This window comes from Vigna umbellata, chromosome 7, assembly GCF_029865625.1.
Source record: "Vigna umbellata cultivar VRB3 chromosome 7, Vumbellata_1.0, whole genome shotgun sequence".
Taxonomy (NCBI): domain Eukaryota; kingdom Viridiplantae; phylum Streptophyta; class Magnoliopsida; order Fabales; family Fabaceae; genus Vigna; species Vigna umbellata.
The window spans coordinates 44,956,162-44,973,794 of NC_142171.1; the positions used below are offsets into that span (position 1 = coordinate 44,956,162).

The following is a 17,633-nucleotide window of genomic DNA, read 5'->3' on the forward strand; positions in this document are numbered from 1 at the left end:
ATTGTTCTCTCAGATAGATTCTCGAGGTTCTTACCATTTTGATATTGGTGCTCACTATTTTCTGAAAGTTGATGTTTTTTACATGCTGTACAGTGTACATTAATTCAGATTAGTGAATTTCATTTTATGCCTTGTATTTTCAGGATTGTTACCATACACATATTTTATAACAATTTGATCAGCGGTGAAAACTCATATAGCAAGTTGTCTCTGGTTGATTTGGCTGGAAGTGAAGGTTTGATATCAGAAGATGATAGTGGTGAGCGTGTCACAGATATGCTTCATGTTATGAAGTCACTTTCAGCGTATGTCTTTTTTTCATAATGTTTTTTGAACTCTTCAATTTTTTCTTCCCTATCAACTTTATATTTATTAGCTTAGTAGTCGAAGGTGTTCTTTGTTCACCCACGTAAAGTTAATGTCTAATGTCAATTCTCAGTATACCACCTGTTAGAATTTTCTGAGTCTTACTTTTTGTTGCTTTTGAAAATGTTTTTACAGGCTGGGAGATGTATTATCTTCTTTGACATCAAAAAAGGATGTTATTCCTTATGAAAACTCAGTGTTGACGAAACTACTTGCAGATTCTCTTGGTATTATTATTTTTCTTTTATTTTGTTTTAATAAGCTTATGGTAACATCTATATGGTTTTAAGTTGTTAGACACATTGATTCTTGATTAAAAATTACAACAGAAATTGCACGTGCCTCTTAAAATGCTAATAAGTTTTATATGCTTGGTGTGACTTTTGCGTGATATTATATTTTCTGTTCAATACTTGATACTGTGCATTGTTTTTGCTGTAACTCTTCGTTCTCTAATTGGATTGTTGTTACTATTAATCCAAACCTGCTCCACTTCAAGTGGCACCTGTCTTGTTCTTACTTGATTTGTTTGTTTTCTGGCTTATTTTGTCAGTGTATTGAAGGTATGTAGTCTTTTGTTAGTGTTACCATTTTTTGTTATCTCTCTTTTATATGTTGATTAGAATTTATGGAACTGTTTCTTGATTATAAATTTAGCTTTTGGAATCTGTAAGCAGGAGATTTGTTTTTAGTTGTGTTTGTTAATTAGGAAAACATAATCCTTATGTTAATTATGTTATTTTTTCATATTCGTTTGTATTTGGGCACATTCTCATTATTATAAATACATTACCTTATGTATATTTTCTACACAAGAGAGATTAATCCAATATCTAGTTTTACTATATTCCACATGGTATTAGAGCCTAAAACTTTTGATAGGCAATATTTGAATTTTGAATTCATTGAGAGAGGATTCTCTTGGTTATTGTCATAAAACACGGGTTCTTATCAAACATTGAGATATTTGTGAAGAATCTTCATTGACTCATTAGTGTGCTAGATTGTGGCGTCTCCATATTTGTCTTATTTATGCGTTCTTCTCTGATTTTCTTTATTTATGTTACGGGAGGAATCAAATTCAAAAATGATTATACTCTTTTTTGGATAGGATCGTATAATCTGGGCAGCTATCAACTGTGCTGAGGTCACCTCAATCTACAAAATTATCCCAAAAGTCCCCTGCATACCAGGACCTCCCAACTATATAAAGGAAATCTCACTCACTCTAACAACCCAACTAACAACTACTTCTTGATTTGTTTACTCCTATCGCACACATTATATCCTTATTATTATACGCAACTGCAGAACAACCTTGTTCTCAAGGTTGGAATAGTGAAGCTTGATCCCATGACAGTATAGTATTGTGTTATCATCGGAAGGGAACCCATTCGCTACTGTCTGTAATTTTAGATTTGGAGGCTTGGGTGGTGGTTGATATGAGAGAATTGTTAGCTCCTTCGTTTTCATTAATGATAAGAACTGCTTCAAACCAAAAGACCTGGAAAACCAATGAGTTCTTGCATGACTCAAAAATGCTGTAGCAAATCTTCACGACGACTTTCCTTTTCTCATTTCTACTTTTAGTCTTCTAGAATTACTTGGTCATCCCCATAAAGCACAAGTGTCGCAGTACGCTCTGAAACTGTTTGCACTGCTTCCATTACTGAAGTTTCTTTCCTACCATCTTTACTTTCTTTCATTGTGAGTAATTCAAAATGGCTAGTTAATAACATCTCTGCAAGAAAATTGGAAATTCCTTTGTGGCCACTGCTAGAGGCAAGATCTGCAGGTGTTATAACGTCAGGAAATTCAGGATATGGATCTTTAACTGCTATAGTAGATGCACCCATGGACACTGGGGCCTCAGTTGGGTTGCTCCCTGACCCCACTGTTTTAACCCCCGGCCTCAACAATTCTTTTTCCTCATCTAGTTTACTACTCTGAGGATATCATTTTTATTTATTTTCTTCATCATTAGCCATGTACTCTCCTTCTTCAGAGAATTTCTTGCCTTGATGTTCTGTAGACTATTTTTCTCAGCATCCATACCTGTTTTCCCCTCATTCTTTCCTTTCATGACAAATTTCTCACTTCCTTTTGAGTTCCTTTCTTGATTCTGTTATTCCTGTATCATTTCTTTCAATTCTTGGAAACTTTCCCTTAATTTGGCTATGGCTCTACCCTGTTCGCTGGTCAATCTTTCCAAGGCACTGACTCTCCCTTCCATTATTCCACACCTTCTTGATCTGGCAAGTTGGACCAATTTGTTAGTAACCCAAAATTGAAAAGAGAAAGAAGAGTAATATTGTTTATTGTATAGACTGAAAAGAACACAAAAATAGGAGAGCACTCTCTCCTCCAAGGGTTTCCCTTTCACTAAGAGCTAAAGCTCAATCTACAAAATTATCCCAAAATGTCGCCTGCATACCAGGACGGCCCAACTATATAAAGGAAATCTCACTCACCCTAACAACCCAACTAACAACTCCTTCTTAATCTGTTTTCTCTTATACACATTATATCCCTGCTGGATATATTAACATTAAAAAAGGAGCATCTATATGATTAAGAAGACACTCTGGAATTGAGTGTCTGCAGGAGCTCTGACCAGAGCTCTGACCAGAATATGACAGAGCATCTGTAGAGGAAGACTTATAGGTAAAAACCGCATGAAGAAGCATCTATTTTTTATATAGAGCACTGATATACTCCACAAAAGGTAATCCTGTCTGAATTAAGTTGGACCACTATGGCAACAATGCTATCCCTTTTAGTATTTAACGCAGTTGCATATGTAGAACTCACATTTGAGACCATCGGTTAAGCTAGAACATCCCCGTGCTAGTTGATTTACATGGTGGTAAAAGAAATCTATTGAATAAAGAAAAACTCAATTAACTAACTAACAATGGTGTTAAATAATGTTGTTTTGAAAATACTTAAGTTTAAGCCGAGGCACTGATTTGAGAATAAAAGTACTTTGGTCATGAAATTGAAAGGAAACTACAGGGACCAAAATTTGGATCTAACCTTTGAATTTTTATTTAACAAAGGATAACGTCTTCTTTTGTATGGGATATAGAAACATAGGTACCAGTGTGAGGTGAGACTAAATATTTACTTTCATTTCTTTATATAAATTTGAAATAATTTACCTCTGCTCATTCTTGCTCTTTTTTCTTTGTCCTGAAAGTCGACACTCAATGTAGTTATACACACACATATACTATTTATTCATAACTAGGTATTCAATTATTTCTGCTTGGTCTTAGACATGTGATTATTTCTGCTTGGTCTTAGACATGTGATAACGTTTTCATTATAATTTTTTTTTCATGTTTTAGGTGGAAGTTCAAAATCTCTGATGATTGTAAATGTGTGTCCAAATTCTTCGAATTTATCTGAGACATTACTGTCTCTCAATTTCTCTGCCAGAGCTCGTAATTCTGTCTTAAGCCTTGGAAATCGAGATACAATTAAGAAGTGGAGAGATGTTGTATGTTCTTCCATAATCCCATTCCTCCTTTGGAAAAAGACAGTCTTCTACTTTTGATTTGCTTTTCATTTCCAACTGGGGTTTTTTGGAAAGCAATTAAAAATAATAACTCTTCTTATGGTGTATAATAGTTATATGAATATAATGTTTTAGGATTGAACCCATCCTTTTTCTCAATTCAAATTTCAGACAGTGTTTGCTGGTCTAATGAAAAGTTACTTGGCATGTAAAGATTGATTCTTGTGCGGTGTAATTGAGAAATTGCTTGGACTTGGCTATATCTTTTCTTATATAATGTTTTCATTCCATGGGAAGTTCAATTGTACTCAGATTTCTATCACTTTATAAAAAAATGGTGGTAATTTCAACATACTTCAAGATTACATATTTACTATATATGTTCCAGATTTAAGTTGTGATGGTTTTATAGGCAAATGATGCACGTAAAGAGTTATATGAGAAGGAAAAAGAAATCCAAGATCTCAAACAAGACGGTCTGAGACTTAAGCAAGCACTTAGAGATGCAAATGATCAGTGTGTTCTACTCTTCAATGAAGTACAAAAGGCATGGAAAGTTTCGTCTGCATTGCAGACAGATTTAAAGGTTTAAATGCTTACTAATTATAGTATAGTATGTGGTGACGTGTTGCTTAGTGGTTTGAAAATTCTGTGTATATGCATGACATGTTGTAATAATGTTAATGAGTATTTGAGTTCAATTAGGGATGAAGGCTGCGATGAAACTTGGTTTTAGATGTCAGAATTTACTAACAAGCGGAATAATAAAAAATATGAACGATAGAAAGTGAAGTGGTGCAAATTCACTATTATGATAAACCAGAAAACTTAGAATGTTCCAAGGACCCTCAGCTAAGAGCCAAACTCCTGAGAAGAATCGTAATAATTCTCCCCCTCCTAATCCACCAAAAACAAAATGTGTCCCCTCACATCCTACACCTCAGAATCTATAACAACCCATACCCGTTTTTCTCTCTCTTCTAACTAACACATGCCACTCACGAAGCCACGTCACCCTTCTCTCTCCTCATATAAACTTTGCCCCACCTATTTTTATTATTTCCTCCTCCTTGGATCAAGGGTTCATTGACTTCCATAACACTTGAGTACGTATCAGTTGGACAACAATGAAGGCTGCAATCAAATCACATGATCAGAGGCTCCAAAGGATTGAGAGCTCTAATACCATCTTAAATTTAGGAGAAAGAATATATTTTTTATTATTTTTCTCTTTACATACATTGGATATATATACTAGAGCTTATCAAATATTTTAGGAAATAAAGCAGCCTATTCTACGGAACAAATCCATGTGGGATTGTTATTTTAGTAATAATAGCAAGATACAAAAAATATAAAAAATTAAATACATGGCAATAATATGTAAAATTTCCTAAAATATATTGACAGTCATTGTCCTCTCTTCATTGGATATCAAATTTGCTAAGTTTTCTTGCTGTTGTCCTTGTGTTCCTAAATTTTAAAGAGTGGAGAAGTTTGTGCCAAGTGATGTTCTTTTATCATCCCAATTGGGTGATGTTCTTTCACTTTTCCCCCTATTCTGTCTATTCTTTTATGGAGTTGATTTCTATTGGCTATTGTTTGAAGAGTCAATGTTTCATGTGCCTTTGTTCAGAGAGATGTGAACGTTTGTACAAGATATGCTTGATGCCCACTTTTCTGAACATGCAAACTGTGCTGCAATACTTGATTGTTAGCTTGAACAGGATACTTGTCAGTGAGCAACATCATTGCTTTATTTTCTGCAGGCAGAGCATATTTTGCTGGCTGATACTTATAAGGCAGAGAAAGAAGAAAATTCTCAGCTTAGAAATCAAGTTGCTCATATGTTACAGTTAGAAAAAGCACAAAATTTGCAGATACAACAGCGCGATTCAACCATTAAAAGTTTGGAGGTTAATATTTAGTAGTTTTCATAAAATCTTAAAGTACTTTGTGAATGGTTTATTGAGTTCATTTTCTTCAATAATTTTGTCGGAGATAGGAGTATTTAGGAGAGGAGCTTCTTTAATATTTATTTTTTCATGTATCCAATATACTTGGAATGGCTATGTTCAATACATCTTAGGAAGTAGTGGTATTTTAATTTCTCTATAGAATTAGTTATCTTTGAAACACTCTTCCATGCAATAAAATCTCCATTCTGCTGGGTTAGAAAACACTAGAGCACATCTAGAAATGTTTCGTTTGTCATTTCCACACAATTTTTTTTATTACCTGTTGTTTCCTGATAACAATTTGAGTTATTTCAAAAAAATGTGTGCAATGTTCTAAATACTGACATAGCAGGATCATCATTTGCAGTTTGTATGCAATTTAGCAAAGCCACATTAACTAATTAATCTTGGTTAATATTATGGATGTGTTAGAATCCTATAGATATTTGGTAGCTGATGGTACTAGTATCAATTAGATTGATTCTATATATATGTTATTAGCCTAATATAGGGTAACTGATTATTTTGTATTCATGACTGAATGTTCTATAAATTTAGTTGCTCTGCTGGGGTCAGAACACAAGGAAATCATCATATGCCTTCTGTTAGGAATAAAAGAAGTTAGTTGTTAGTAGAGAGAGGGTATAAATAATAACAGAATAGGTGGAGAGAGGATTATCAGATATTTTACTTTTGGGAATAGACTGGACATTTTTCCGGTGGAGGAAGAGAGGCTTCCTTGGGACACTTACCTGTAAATTCTGTTTTTTCATATTTTACAGAATTAATGAAATACGTATACATTCATCTCTTTTCTACTGTTTGAGTGTTGTGAGAGAGGAGAGTCATCTGTTACGGTTCCTTGCATAAAGGAACCTAACACCTTCTTGGTTTCCCTCTTCTCAACAATTTGAATATTAAAATGCATTCTAGGTTCTAGAAATAGTCAGCTGTACAGAAATCATATTGAAGTTTCACTTCCCGTCTTTTATCTGTAATTGAAAAACAAACCTTTTACATTTTTTTATTTTCATCTTAGTTGTTAGAGAAGTGGGCAGTTGCTTCCTTAGCTCTTTTCATATCCTGATAGATATAAGCCATTGGAGTTTCTTCTCACAATCTAAAGAAAGCATATGGATTAGAATACCAAACACCTTTGCAGCACACCTAATAACACGTTGTTCCTATTTTGTTTCTGGGTTCCAAACATCATGACATGGACCAACTTTCGAAATTGCAAGTGTTAGATAAGGCTCATGATTGGCTTAACAATAACAGTTACAAAATCCCTCAGCTAGTACAATTTTGAGACACTTATTTGCGTTGTCTCCCTTGCCTATTCACTGGTAATCTTCTAATATAAACATCACTTGAGAATTAAACTGTAAAATAATTCTAGAGGGCTTGATTGATCCCTCTCATAATCTTCTATTTATAAGAATAAATTGATACAAGAGTACATGATAAATAGGGTAACCTAGACACAATATAATTATGACAAATAGGGTAACCCTAGACACAATATAATCATGATAAATAGGGTAACCCTTAACACAATATAATTATGATAAATAGAGTAATCCTAGACACAATATAATCATGATAAATAGGGTAACCCTTAACATAATATAATCATGATAAATAGGATAACCTTGAGATAATATAATGATGATAAAATAGGATAAATATCCTAACACTCTCCCTCAAGCTGGAGCATACAAATTGTATGTACCAAGCTTGAAATAAATAAACTCAATCTAACAAAATCAACTTGTCTAAAATGTCGAGACAATAGACGTGGTAACTTTGGCTTCGAACAAGATACACATATGCTTCAGACCATCGAGAGAGAATGTCTATAAACCAAATTGAACTCACAATCCAGCATAGCCAAAGAAACTCTTGTTGAAATATAGGACTCGTCTTCAAGAGTGTGCAGCAAACCGATGATAATGGTTGTTAGATGTTAAGTTGTGTGTTTCTGTTAATTGGGCTTAGCCCATTCTGTATTTAGGGTTTAACCCTTATCTTACATTATAAATAAACTACCCTATGTGTATGCAAAACACATAAGGGAGATTTCTCCTAATCTTCTTCACTATATTCAATATGGTATCAGAGCACAGGAATAGTTCCAGTCAACTCCACGGTCTCCGGCACTCATCATTGCCGCTGTATGCTTCCAACCACTGTAGGCCCCATCACCTCGTCGGTTAGTGATGGCAGTCCCTGTAGTTTTGTTGCTTCCAGCCACTACAGGCCCCATCAGTCAGTGATGGCAATTTAGTCCCTACAGTTTTATAGCTATCAACCGCCGCTGCAGTCGCTACTGTCTCAAGCAGACGCAACTGCGTCAGTTCTTCTTGGGCTAGAGTTTAGTCCGATCTTCTTGTGATACACTGCTAAGTATCACCACTATTCCACATTTCTGCCCTTCACACTAAGGGGGAGTACGTTTCCAAGACACTGCAAGTCACATATATATGGGTGTAGTCCCTGCAGTTTTGTAGATTTCAGCTACTACTGTTGATCCCGTCACCCAACCATCATTGATGAGGATTTAGTGTAGTCCCTGCAGTTTTGTAGCGCTTAGCTTTCAGCTACTACTGTCGATCCCGTCAGTCATCCATCATTGATTCGGAATCAGTCCTTGCAATTTGTCATTGTCCACCACTGCTCTCCTTCATCCACTTTTGAAGTTGAAGTTTCACAAGCTGCTATTAGTCCATCTATGTTTGCCTCACACTCTTGAAGACAAATCATCTAGTTCAACACTGAGTTCACACTCTTGAAGACAAATCATCTAGTTCAACACTGAGTTTATGTCCCTGGGTCTCCTTTTAACTTATTGTCCGTAAGTCGTCTAACTCGTTTCCTTAATTGTGTTATTTCATTTACCAAAGATTCTGTTTGGTTGCAGGACCAGAGTTCGAAACACATGATTGACACAGGATGTGAGTCTCATGGCCTATATCATCTCAACCCTTCTCCACATGCTGGCGTAATCATGGAGTCACCATCCCTTCTTCATGCTCAGTTAGGTCATCCAAGTCTTGCCAAACTGCAGCAACTTGTTCTGAGTCTGTCCAAATTATCAAGTTTGTCGTGTGAGTCTTGTCAGTTAGGTAAACATACTCGTAGTTCCTTTCCTCGTAGTGCTTTACAACAAGCGTCATCCCCCTTTTTGTTGGTTCATTCTGATATTTGGGGACCTAGTCGTGTTAAGTCAACTTTAGGATTTCAGTATTTTGTTACCTTTATTGATGACTATTCCAGATGTACTTGGTTGTTTCTCATGAACAATCGTTCTGAGTTGTTTTCTATTTTTCAAACTTTTTTCAATGAAATAAAAACTCAGTTTGGGGTTTCTATTCGCACTTTACGTAGTGATAATGGTCGTGAATACCTTTCTCAACAGTTTAAACAGTTTATGGCTTCTCATGGCATTCTTCACCAAACCTCATGTGCTTATACCCCTCAACAAAATGGGGTGACTGAGCGCAAGAATAGACACCTTATTGAAACAACTCGTACCCTTCTCATTCATGGTCAAGTACCCTCACGTTTTTGGGGTGATGCTGTTCTCACGGCATGTTATCTTATCAACCGCATGCCATCTTCCGTCCTAGCGAACAAAATCCCTCATTCTATCTTATTTCCTCAAGACCCTCTACATCCATTACCTCTTAGAGTTTTTGGGTCTATATGTTTTGTTCATGATTTTAGTCCTGGTCTTGATAAGTTATCTCCTAGGTCTCACAAATGTGTCTTCTTAGGATTTCCACGGTCACAAAAGGGCTATAAGTGTTTTTCCCCTTCCCTCAATCATCATTTTATCTCTGCTGATGTCACTTTTGATGAGTCTTCTTTTTACTTTACACATTTATCTTCTAGTTTTGTACCTCTCCCTGTTACTGTTGATATTCCTCTTATCTGTGATCCTGCTGGTGATGCTCCACCCATTGTCTCCTCCTTCTTTAGACTCTCATTCACCACAGGATCGTCCTTTACCACCACCCCTTCAGGTTTATAGTCGCCGCAATTGTCTCCCTCATGACTCACTTGCAGTGCCGCCTTCTGTGTCTCCTCCGGCTCCAGCAAATGAGTCTGACTTGCCTATTGCCCTCCGTAAAGGTATACGCTCTACCCGTAACCCTTCCCCCCATTATACTGTTCTTAGTTACCACAGATTATCTCCATCTTTTTACACTTGTCTCTCATCCATTTCTTCTGTGTCAATTCCTAAATCTGTGGGTGATGCCTTAACTCATCCTGGCTGGCGTCAAGCTATGCTGGATGAATTAAGTGCTTTGCAGAAAAGTGGAACTTGGGAGCTTGTCCAATTACCATCTGGAAAGTCTGTTGTTGGTTGCAGGTGGGTGTATGATATCAAGGTTGGCCCTGATGGCACAATTGATCGTCTGAAAGCTCGACTGGTTGCCAAAGGCTATATACAAATTTTTGGTTTGGATTATGGTGATACTTTTTCTCCAGTGGCAAAAATGACCTCTGTTCGGCTATTCATTGCCATGGCCGCTCTTCGACAATGGTCTCTTTACCAACTTGATGTCAAAAATGCTTTCCTAAATGGTGATTTGCATGAAGAAATTTATATGGAGCAACTGCCTGGCTTTGTTGCTCAGGGGGAGTCATCTGGATTGGTATGTCGTCTTCGCAAATCCTTATATGGCCTAAAACAATCTCCTCGGGCCTGGTTTGGTAAATTCAGCTGTGTTGTTCAACAATTTGGTATGTCTCGCAGTGAAGCGGATCAATCAGTGTTCTATCGCCACTCAAGTGCTGGATGTATTTACTTAATAGTGTATGTTGATGATATTGTTCTCACAGGAAGTGACTATCTCGGCATCTCTCAGATGAAACAACACCTTTGTCATCATTTTCAAACCAAAGATCTTGGCAAACTCCGGTACTTTTTGGGTATTGAAGTAGCACAATCCAATGATGGTATTGTCATATCTCAGAGGAAGTATGCGTTAGACATCTTGGAGGAAACAGGTTTAATGAACTGTAAATCTGTTGAGACACCTATGGACCCTAACATCAAACTCTTACCAAATCAGGGGGAGCCTTTCTCAGATCCTGAACGGTACAGAAGATTAGTTGGTAAATTAAACTATCTTACTGTTACGCGTCCTGACATTTCCTTCGCAGTTAGTGTGGTGAGTCAGTTTCTAAACTCCCTATGTGAAGACCATTGGGATGCAGTTGTTCGCATACTGAAGTATATTAAAGGATTACCTGGAAAAGGTTTGCTATATGGCCCTAACAATGATTGAAAAATCGTTTGTTATTCAGATGCTGATTGGGCTGGTTCCCCTTCTGATAGGAGGTCTACTTCTGGATATTGTGTCTCTATTGGTGGCAACCTGATATCTTGGAAAAGTAAGAAGCAAAGTGTTGTAGCAAGGTCCAGCGCAGAAGCAGAATATAGAGCTATGGCATCTGCTACTTGCGAGCTTGTGTGGCTTAAACAATTACTTAATGAATTGAAATTTGGAGATGCCACTCACATGACACTTATATGTGATAATCAAGCTGCTCTTCATATTAGCTCTAACCCTGTCTTCCATGAGAGAACCAAGCACATTGAAGTTGATTGTCATTTTATTAGAGAAAAAATCATATCCGGAGATATCAAGACTGAGTTCGTTAACTCAAGCAACCAGTTGGCAGACATATTCACCAAGTCCTTACGAGGACCTAGAATTGACTATCTTTGTAACAAGCTTGGAACATATGATTTATATGCTCCAGCTTGGGGGGAGTGTTAGATGTTAAGTTGTGTGTTTCTGTTAATTGGGCTTAGAACATTCTGTATTTACTGTTTAACCCTTATCTTACATTATAAATAAACTACCCTATGTGTATGCAAAACACATAAGGGAGATTTCTCCTAATCTTCTTCACTATATTCAATAATGGTCAATGGATAGCAAAAGTGCAAAAACACAGATTGACAAACAACTCAATACAACCTATGGAGAATAATATTGGCCATCAATGGACAACCACAAAACTTCAACTAACACCACGAAACTTCAACAAGGATGACTTTGATAAATGAGATTTCCATTAAAAGTGGATGACAGCCAACAATGGTAGATAGCGACAAACTGTAGGGACTAAAATACTATCACTGATTGATGGGGCCTGTAGTGGCTGGAAGCGACAAAACTACAGGGATTGCCATCACTGACGAGGTGATGGGGGCCTACAGTGGCTGAAAGGACAAACAACAGGGACTGCCATCACTGACTGATGGGGCATGCAGTGGCTGGAAACATACTCCTCCTCATGACAAACGACGGAAATGACTACGTGCCGATGACAAATCGTGAAGGTGGAAGATCATAACGGGCTCCTTTATTCATCAAAGGATCTAAAAACAGATCTGACAATGGACTGGAGAAATTGTTTGACTAAGATTCTAAATTTGGATAGAAATAGACTCCCCTTATGCCATGAGGAACCTTCAACCTATGACTTTGGTGTTGAAATTCCTTGGTGTTAACCAATTAATAGCACTGACTCGGAGACTTGTAAATAAATGACAAGCCATCAGGAACATCACAGCTGCCACAATAATGCTGAAACAAAGAATATTTTTTCTTCTTTTGGTCCAGCGAGACTGACAGTGATTTTGACACTGGGAAGGTGACTTGTGACAAACACGCGCCGGAAGATGATCGGAGAAAAGTCTTTCGTGATAGTGCGTGTGGAGGAGAATGAGGCAGCGACTACCAAGGATGAGTCGCGCTCCTTGAGGCGACAAAACCCCTAACTTTGTCGAAGAAAACGTGACGGTGGTGGCAAACATCGGACAGATGTGGCGCACGTGACGGCGCCGGGATGAGAACTAGCCCTCGACACCGGCGGGATTGGTCGTTGCTCAAGGAGGCGATCAAGATCCACTGGTCGCCAAACTATACTAAGGCAGTGGATGGTGGCAGACGACAGTGGGATTGCTCATTGAAGTATTTTAGAAAAGATGAAATTTTTAATGCCGCCAGTGACGGCAACAAAGACATAGTAGGAAGAGACTCAGACTACCTGCCTTGATACCAACTTGAGAATTAAACTGTAAAATAATTCTAGAGGGCTTGATTGATCCCTCTCATAATCTTGTATTTATAAAAATAAATTGATACAGGAGTACATGATAAATAGGGTAACCTGGACACAATATAATTATGACAAATAGGGTAATCCTAGACACAATATAATCATGATAAATAGGGTAACCCTTAACACAATATAATTATGATAAATAGGGTAATCCTAGAAACAATATAATAATGATAAATAGGGTAACCCTTAACACAATATAATCATGATTAATAGGATAACCTTGACATAATATAATGATGATAAAATAGGATAAATATCCTAACATATCTTTCTCAGAGTATCTGTTATGTTTGAGAACTCTAAAAAGCAGGGGCTGCAAACTGATTGTTAAGTTGGGAGATGAATGAAAAACTAGTGGAATTGGATTATACATACCAGAACAGAGGTCCATCAGTAACTGATGGGAAATTTACAGGCTTCTAGTGTCTTTCTTTCTAATCTACTCATATAGCTGATAGACAGAGTTCAAGAGAGTTTGGTCTTTATATATGGCTTTAATATTAAGATTACTTGTCCACGTAGCACATACTGTGGTTGCTACTTGCTAATGCTAAGTCTATTATATTTCTGGTGTTAGTACTACAATTACAACTGTGCCATCCACCTATCATCTGCCGTAGTTTGTGGCATGGCATTGCTGATCATGGCTTGCCACCTAAGCTTTGTTATATATATGACAACTTTGGTCTTAGATGCATGTGACCAGCTTTGTTCTTGCTTGCTTGATAATGTTTGTATCTCTTTTTATTCTCTTATTCAGGCCAAAATTGGAAGCCTTGAAATACAACTCAATGAAGCCCTTAGATCGAGCAACACTAGGTTAAATGTTGTACCAGAAACTGTTTCTGGAGCTCTACCTAATTCCAGGACAACAGGGGATGTCATGGATTCATCTACATTAACCAATAAACTAGAAGAGGAGCTCAAGAAACGTGATGCTTTGATTGAGGTTTGTTATATATATTATCTTTATCTTTTATCTTGAGTTAGTTTGTTATTATTTCTTATTTGTATTTTGGGCCAAACTCATATTTTTTCTATTATATATATAATACCCTATATGTATATTCAACACGAGAGATTAATCTCATACATATTTTTCATTATATTCAACGTGGTATCTAGAGCCTAAGGTTCTTTTGAGGAAAAAAAATTTTGTTGTCTCTATCACTACACCTATCGCTGTCAGTGGCAGCGCCACCTACCGCTGCTGACGGCGCCATCGTCTACTATCATCACCTGCCGCCATGGTTATCAAACTCGCGAGTTAACTTGTTAACTCGGACGAGTTTACGTGCTAACTCAATGCTTCTAAGTTAACTCGGATTTGGTGTAGAATCGGTGGGCTTGGTGGTAGAATCGGTAGACTCGGCTGAAATTGTGAGTTTGCTTCCGATTTGGCGAGTTCTTGAAGATTTAGGCCTCATCATATTAGGGTTTTTTGATTTAGGTTGAGTGACGAAGCTCTATTTCTTGTTTGTCTCCTACGATTCACTAAACACTGTGCTTTGTCTATGTGATTCAGTAGTTGTCGTTTGCGTTTCGTCCTTGCTCGCGTTTTGCCCTTGTTCGCAGTCGCTGTTGGCCACGATCTCGCCGTCACCGATGGTCTCGCATCGTGCCTCCTTCAGTGGTCGCACTATTTCGCCTCTGATCGTGTTCTTCGTTTCGCATTCATCGTGCCTCTATTTCACTAATATGCTCACAACCCTTGGTTTGGTGTCCTTGGTGTGGTGTAATGTAAGTGAAGTATTTTTTTTTTTCTAAAAAGTACTAAGCCTTTGTTTGTGTCTTTTTTTCCTTCAACTGCTCCACTTTTGTTTTTTTTCCTTTATGGTTTTTAATAATTATATCATTAGAGGATTAGGGAATTAAAAATAGACACTTGATATTTTAATTTATGTTAATATTTTTATGAATCATATTTCTATAAATTTATTTATTTAAAGTTATATAATTTTTTGGACTTATTTATATCAGATATTATTTATACAATTATTTTTTCGTGTAAAGTAAACTCTTACGAGGTTACGAGTCGAGTTTACTCTACTCTCACGAGTTTACATAAAATTTCGAGTTTAATAACCTTGCCTTCCGTTGTCACTATTGGAGTTCCAGTTTCGACCGACGATCACACAATTTTGATCGTTTCACCAAGGTGACCACCGTGTTGCGGGGCTCCTGCGCGCTTTCAGTGCTTTTTCAAGTTGTGGATATGCTCCCTTTTCAGTTGTGCATGCGGCATGTCTCGTCTCTTCTTAGACAGTGATTTAGAGTGTCGATGTCGTTCTTTTTCCTCTTTCAAGTTCGTCGTGTGTGGTTGCCCGTCTCATCTCCTTTCAGGCAGTTATTCAGAGGATCAAGATTGCTCTTTTTTCTTTTTTAGGTACCTTGATTGGAGAATCTTGGATTTTTAAGGTCTCTCTGTCTTGTTCATCCATGGCTTCTTCCTCTGTTGTCTCTTTTGACCTCCTTTTTGTCACCATTGTGTTTGATCCGTCCATATATGCATTTTCTCCCATGGCAAAAGATGGCTTTTGTTAGTTTATTTATAGTCGTGGTGACTCTTCAACATGATCTCTTTATCCACTAGATATCAACAATGCATTCCTTAACGGCGATTTGTAAGAAAAGATTTATATGGAGCAACCTCCCAGATTTATAGTCTTCCAGGTTGGTATTTTGTCTTCTATGCTGTCTTCGTAAACCATTAAAAATTTGGTGTCACTCAAGTGTAAAAGCAGATATTTTCACTAATATTAATAAAGTTTGGTATATATGATTTGTATGAACTAGCTTGAAAGAGAGTGTTAGATATATTATCTTTATCTTATTTTTATCTATTATCTTTAGTTAGTTTGTTATTATTTCTTATTTGTATTTTTAGCCTAGTCCATATTTCTTCTATTATAAATACAATACCCTATATGTATATTCAATACAAAAGAGATTAATTTCATATATAGTTTCTTACTATATTCAACAAGGTCCAATATCCTTTGTCTGATTGTACCATTCTTCCAATTTCTGTTTCCCACCCGGTCATGGTTATTTATTCACTTCTTTATCCAATTTTCTTTTCAATTTTTGGAAATAATTTTAATTGAGGATAGATTAAGCAACAAGTACACAATTGGTTAACTGACAGATATTCCTTTTTCTGGGGTTTCTCATGTTGAAATCCTTGCCAGCCATCTTAATATATGTGGTGAAAAACGGGAAATGCTTAAACTGCAACCAAGAATCTCAAATATAGTTTGCTCTTGGTGTGAACTTTCTAGAATGTAAAAGATAGAAGAAGTAATCTCTGAATATGATCCTATGTATCAAAATGGCACCATGCCATAAGTTCAGAGTATTTATTTTGTTGAGTTCTTAAGCGGTTTTGAATTCTTACATGCTTATATTAGTTTCACTTGTTATGTTGAGAAACTCCGTTCAATGTTTTGCAGAGGTTGCATGTAGAAAATGAGAAATTATTTGATAAGTTGACTGAGAAAGCATCTCTGGCTGGATCACCTAAGGTAGGCAATTTTTTTTTTCTACATTAGTTGCCATGCCCAAGTTATCAGTAGTTATGTTCTGTGTCAGCGGTGGGGGTACATTTACATCATGAGTTACTTTTAACTCACTCCATCGAGTAATTATTTATAAATGTTGAGAGAGACAAATAGATGGAAGAGAAGAGATGCCAAAAACTGTATATGGACTACACAACAGAGTCCATTTTATAAAGACTGATGGCAGTAAATACATGATATGATATGCCCATAAATCATATTCTATTAAATAAATTCTACTAAGATATTCCTATAAATATAAAGATCCTAATTAAATAAGAAAATGAATTAAAATATAAACGAAGAATAAATCAAAGGAGATTATCTAAGATACTTTAAAATATTCTAATATCTTTAGATATTCCTATATATTTTTAACAATACATACTGAATTTTATCAATCAATCATTGAACTTTAGTAGATGAAGATTATAAAATGTCCTAGAATTTTAAAATTATTTGGTACTTCATTGAACTACTTAACATTAAATAATTTATACCTTTGGAAATGTATATAAATATGTAAATATTAGATTAAATATCTATGTATTGCGATCTCCATTAACTCCAAAAGTTGAATCCTGTACACTTATGTTGAGTAACATTACATAGTGTTAAATATAGTGAAGAAGATTAGGAGAAATCTCCCTTATGTGTTTAGCATACACATAGGGTAGTTTATTTATAATGTAAGATAAGGGTTAAACCCTAAATACAGAATGGGCTAAGCCCAATTAACAGAAACACACAACTTAACATCTAACACATAGGATACTAATTTTTACCAATTCAAGTGTCATATCATGATAATAATCATCATTCTAAAATGAAGATAAATTGAACATCCATGTGTACCTGTGATTCCTAAATAGAATCATTTTTGCATTCTTTTAATGGATTATTTACATGAAAAGTGTTAAATAATAGAGAAGATTAGGAGAAATCTCCCTTATGTGTTTAGCATACACATAGGGTAGTTTATTTATAATGTAAGATAAGGGTTAAACCCTAAATACAGAATGGGCTAAGCCCAATTAACATAAACACACAACTTAACATCTAACACTCCCCCTTAAGGTG

General features: G+C 36.3%; 1 protein-coding gene across 2 annotated transcripts in view; it reads left to right on the plus strand.

The window, feature by feature from the left end:
- The window catches only part of LOC124824169 (kinesin-like protein KIN-14B), a 49,911-nt gene that overhangs the window by 18,665 nt on the left and 13,613 nt on the right, over positions 1-17,633 (plus strand). The window contains exons 9-15 of one of the 2 annotated variants that reach the window (XM_088093793.1): positions 144-305; positions 502-593; positions 3,717-3,868; positions 4,299-4,472; positions 5,656-5,802; positions 13,754-13,942; positions 16,446-16,517. In XM_088093793.1, coding sequence (XP_087949919.1) covers positions 144-305; positions 502-593; positions 3,717-3,868; positions 4,299-4,472; positions 5,656-5,802; positions 13,754-13,942; positions 16,446-16,517 — 988 coding nt within the window. The remainder of the gene's footprint in view (positions 1-143; positions 306-501; positions 594-3,716; positions 3,869-4,298; positions 4,473-5,655; positions 5,803-13,753; positions 13,943-16,445; positions 16,518-17,633) is intronic. The other variant, XM_088093794.1, reaches the window with a different exon arrangement.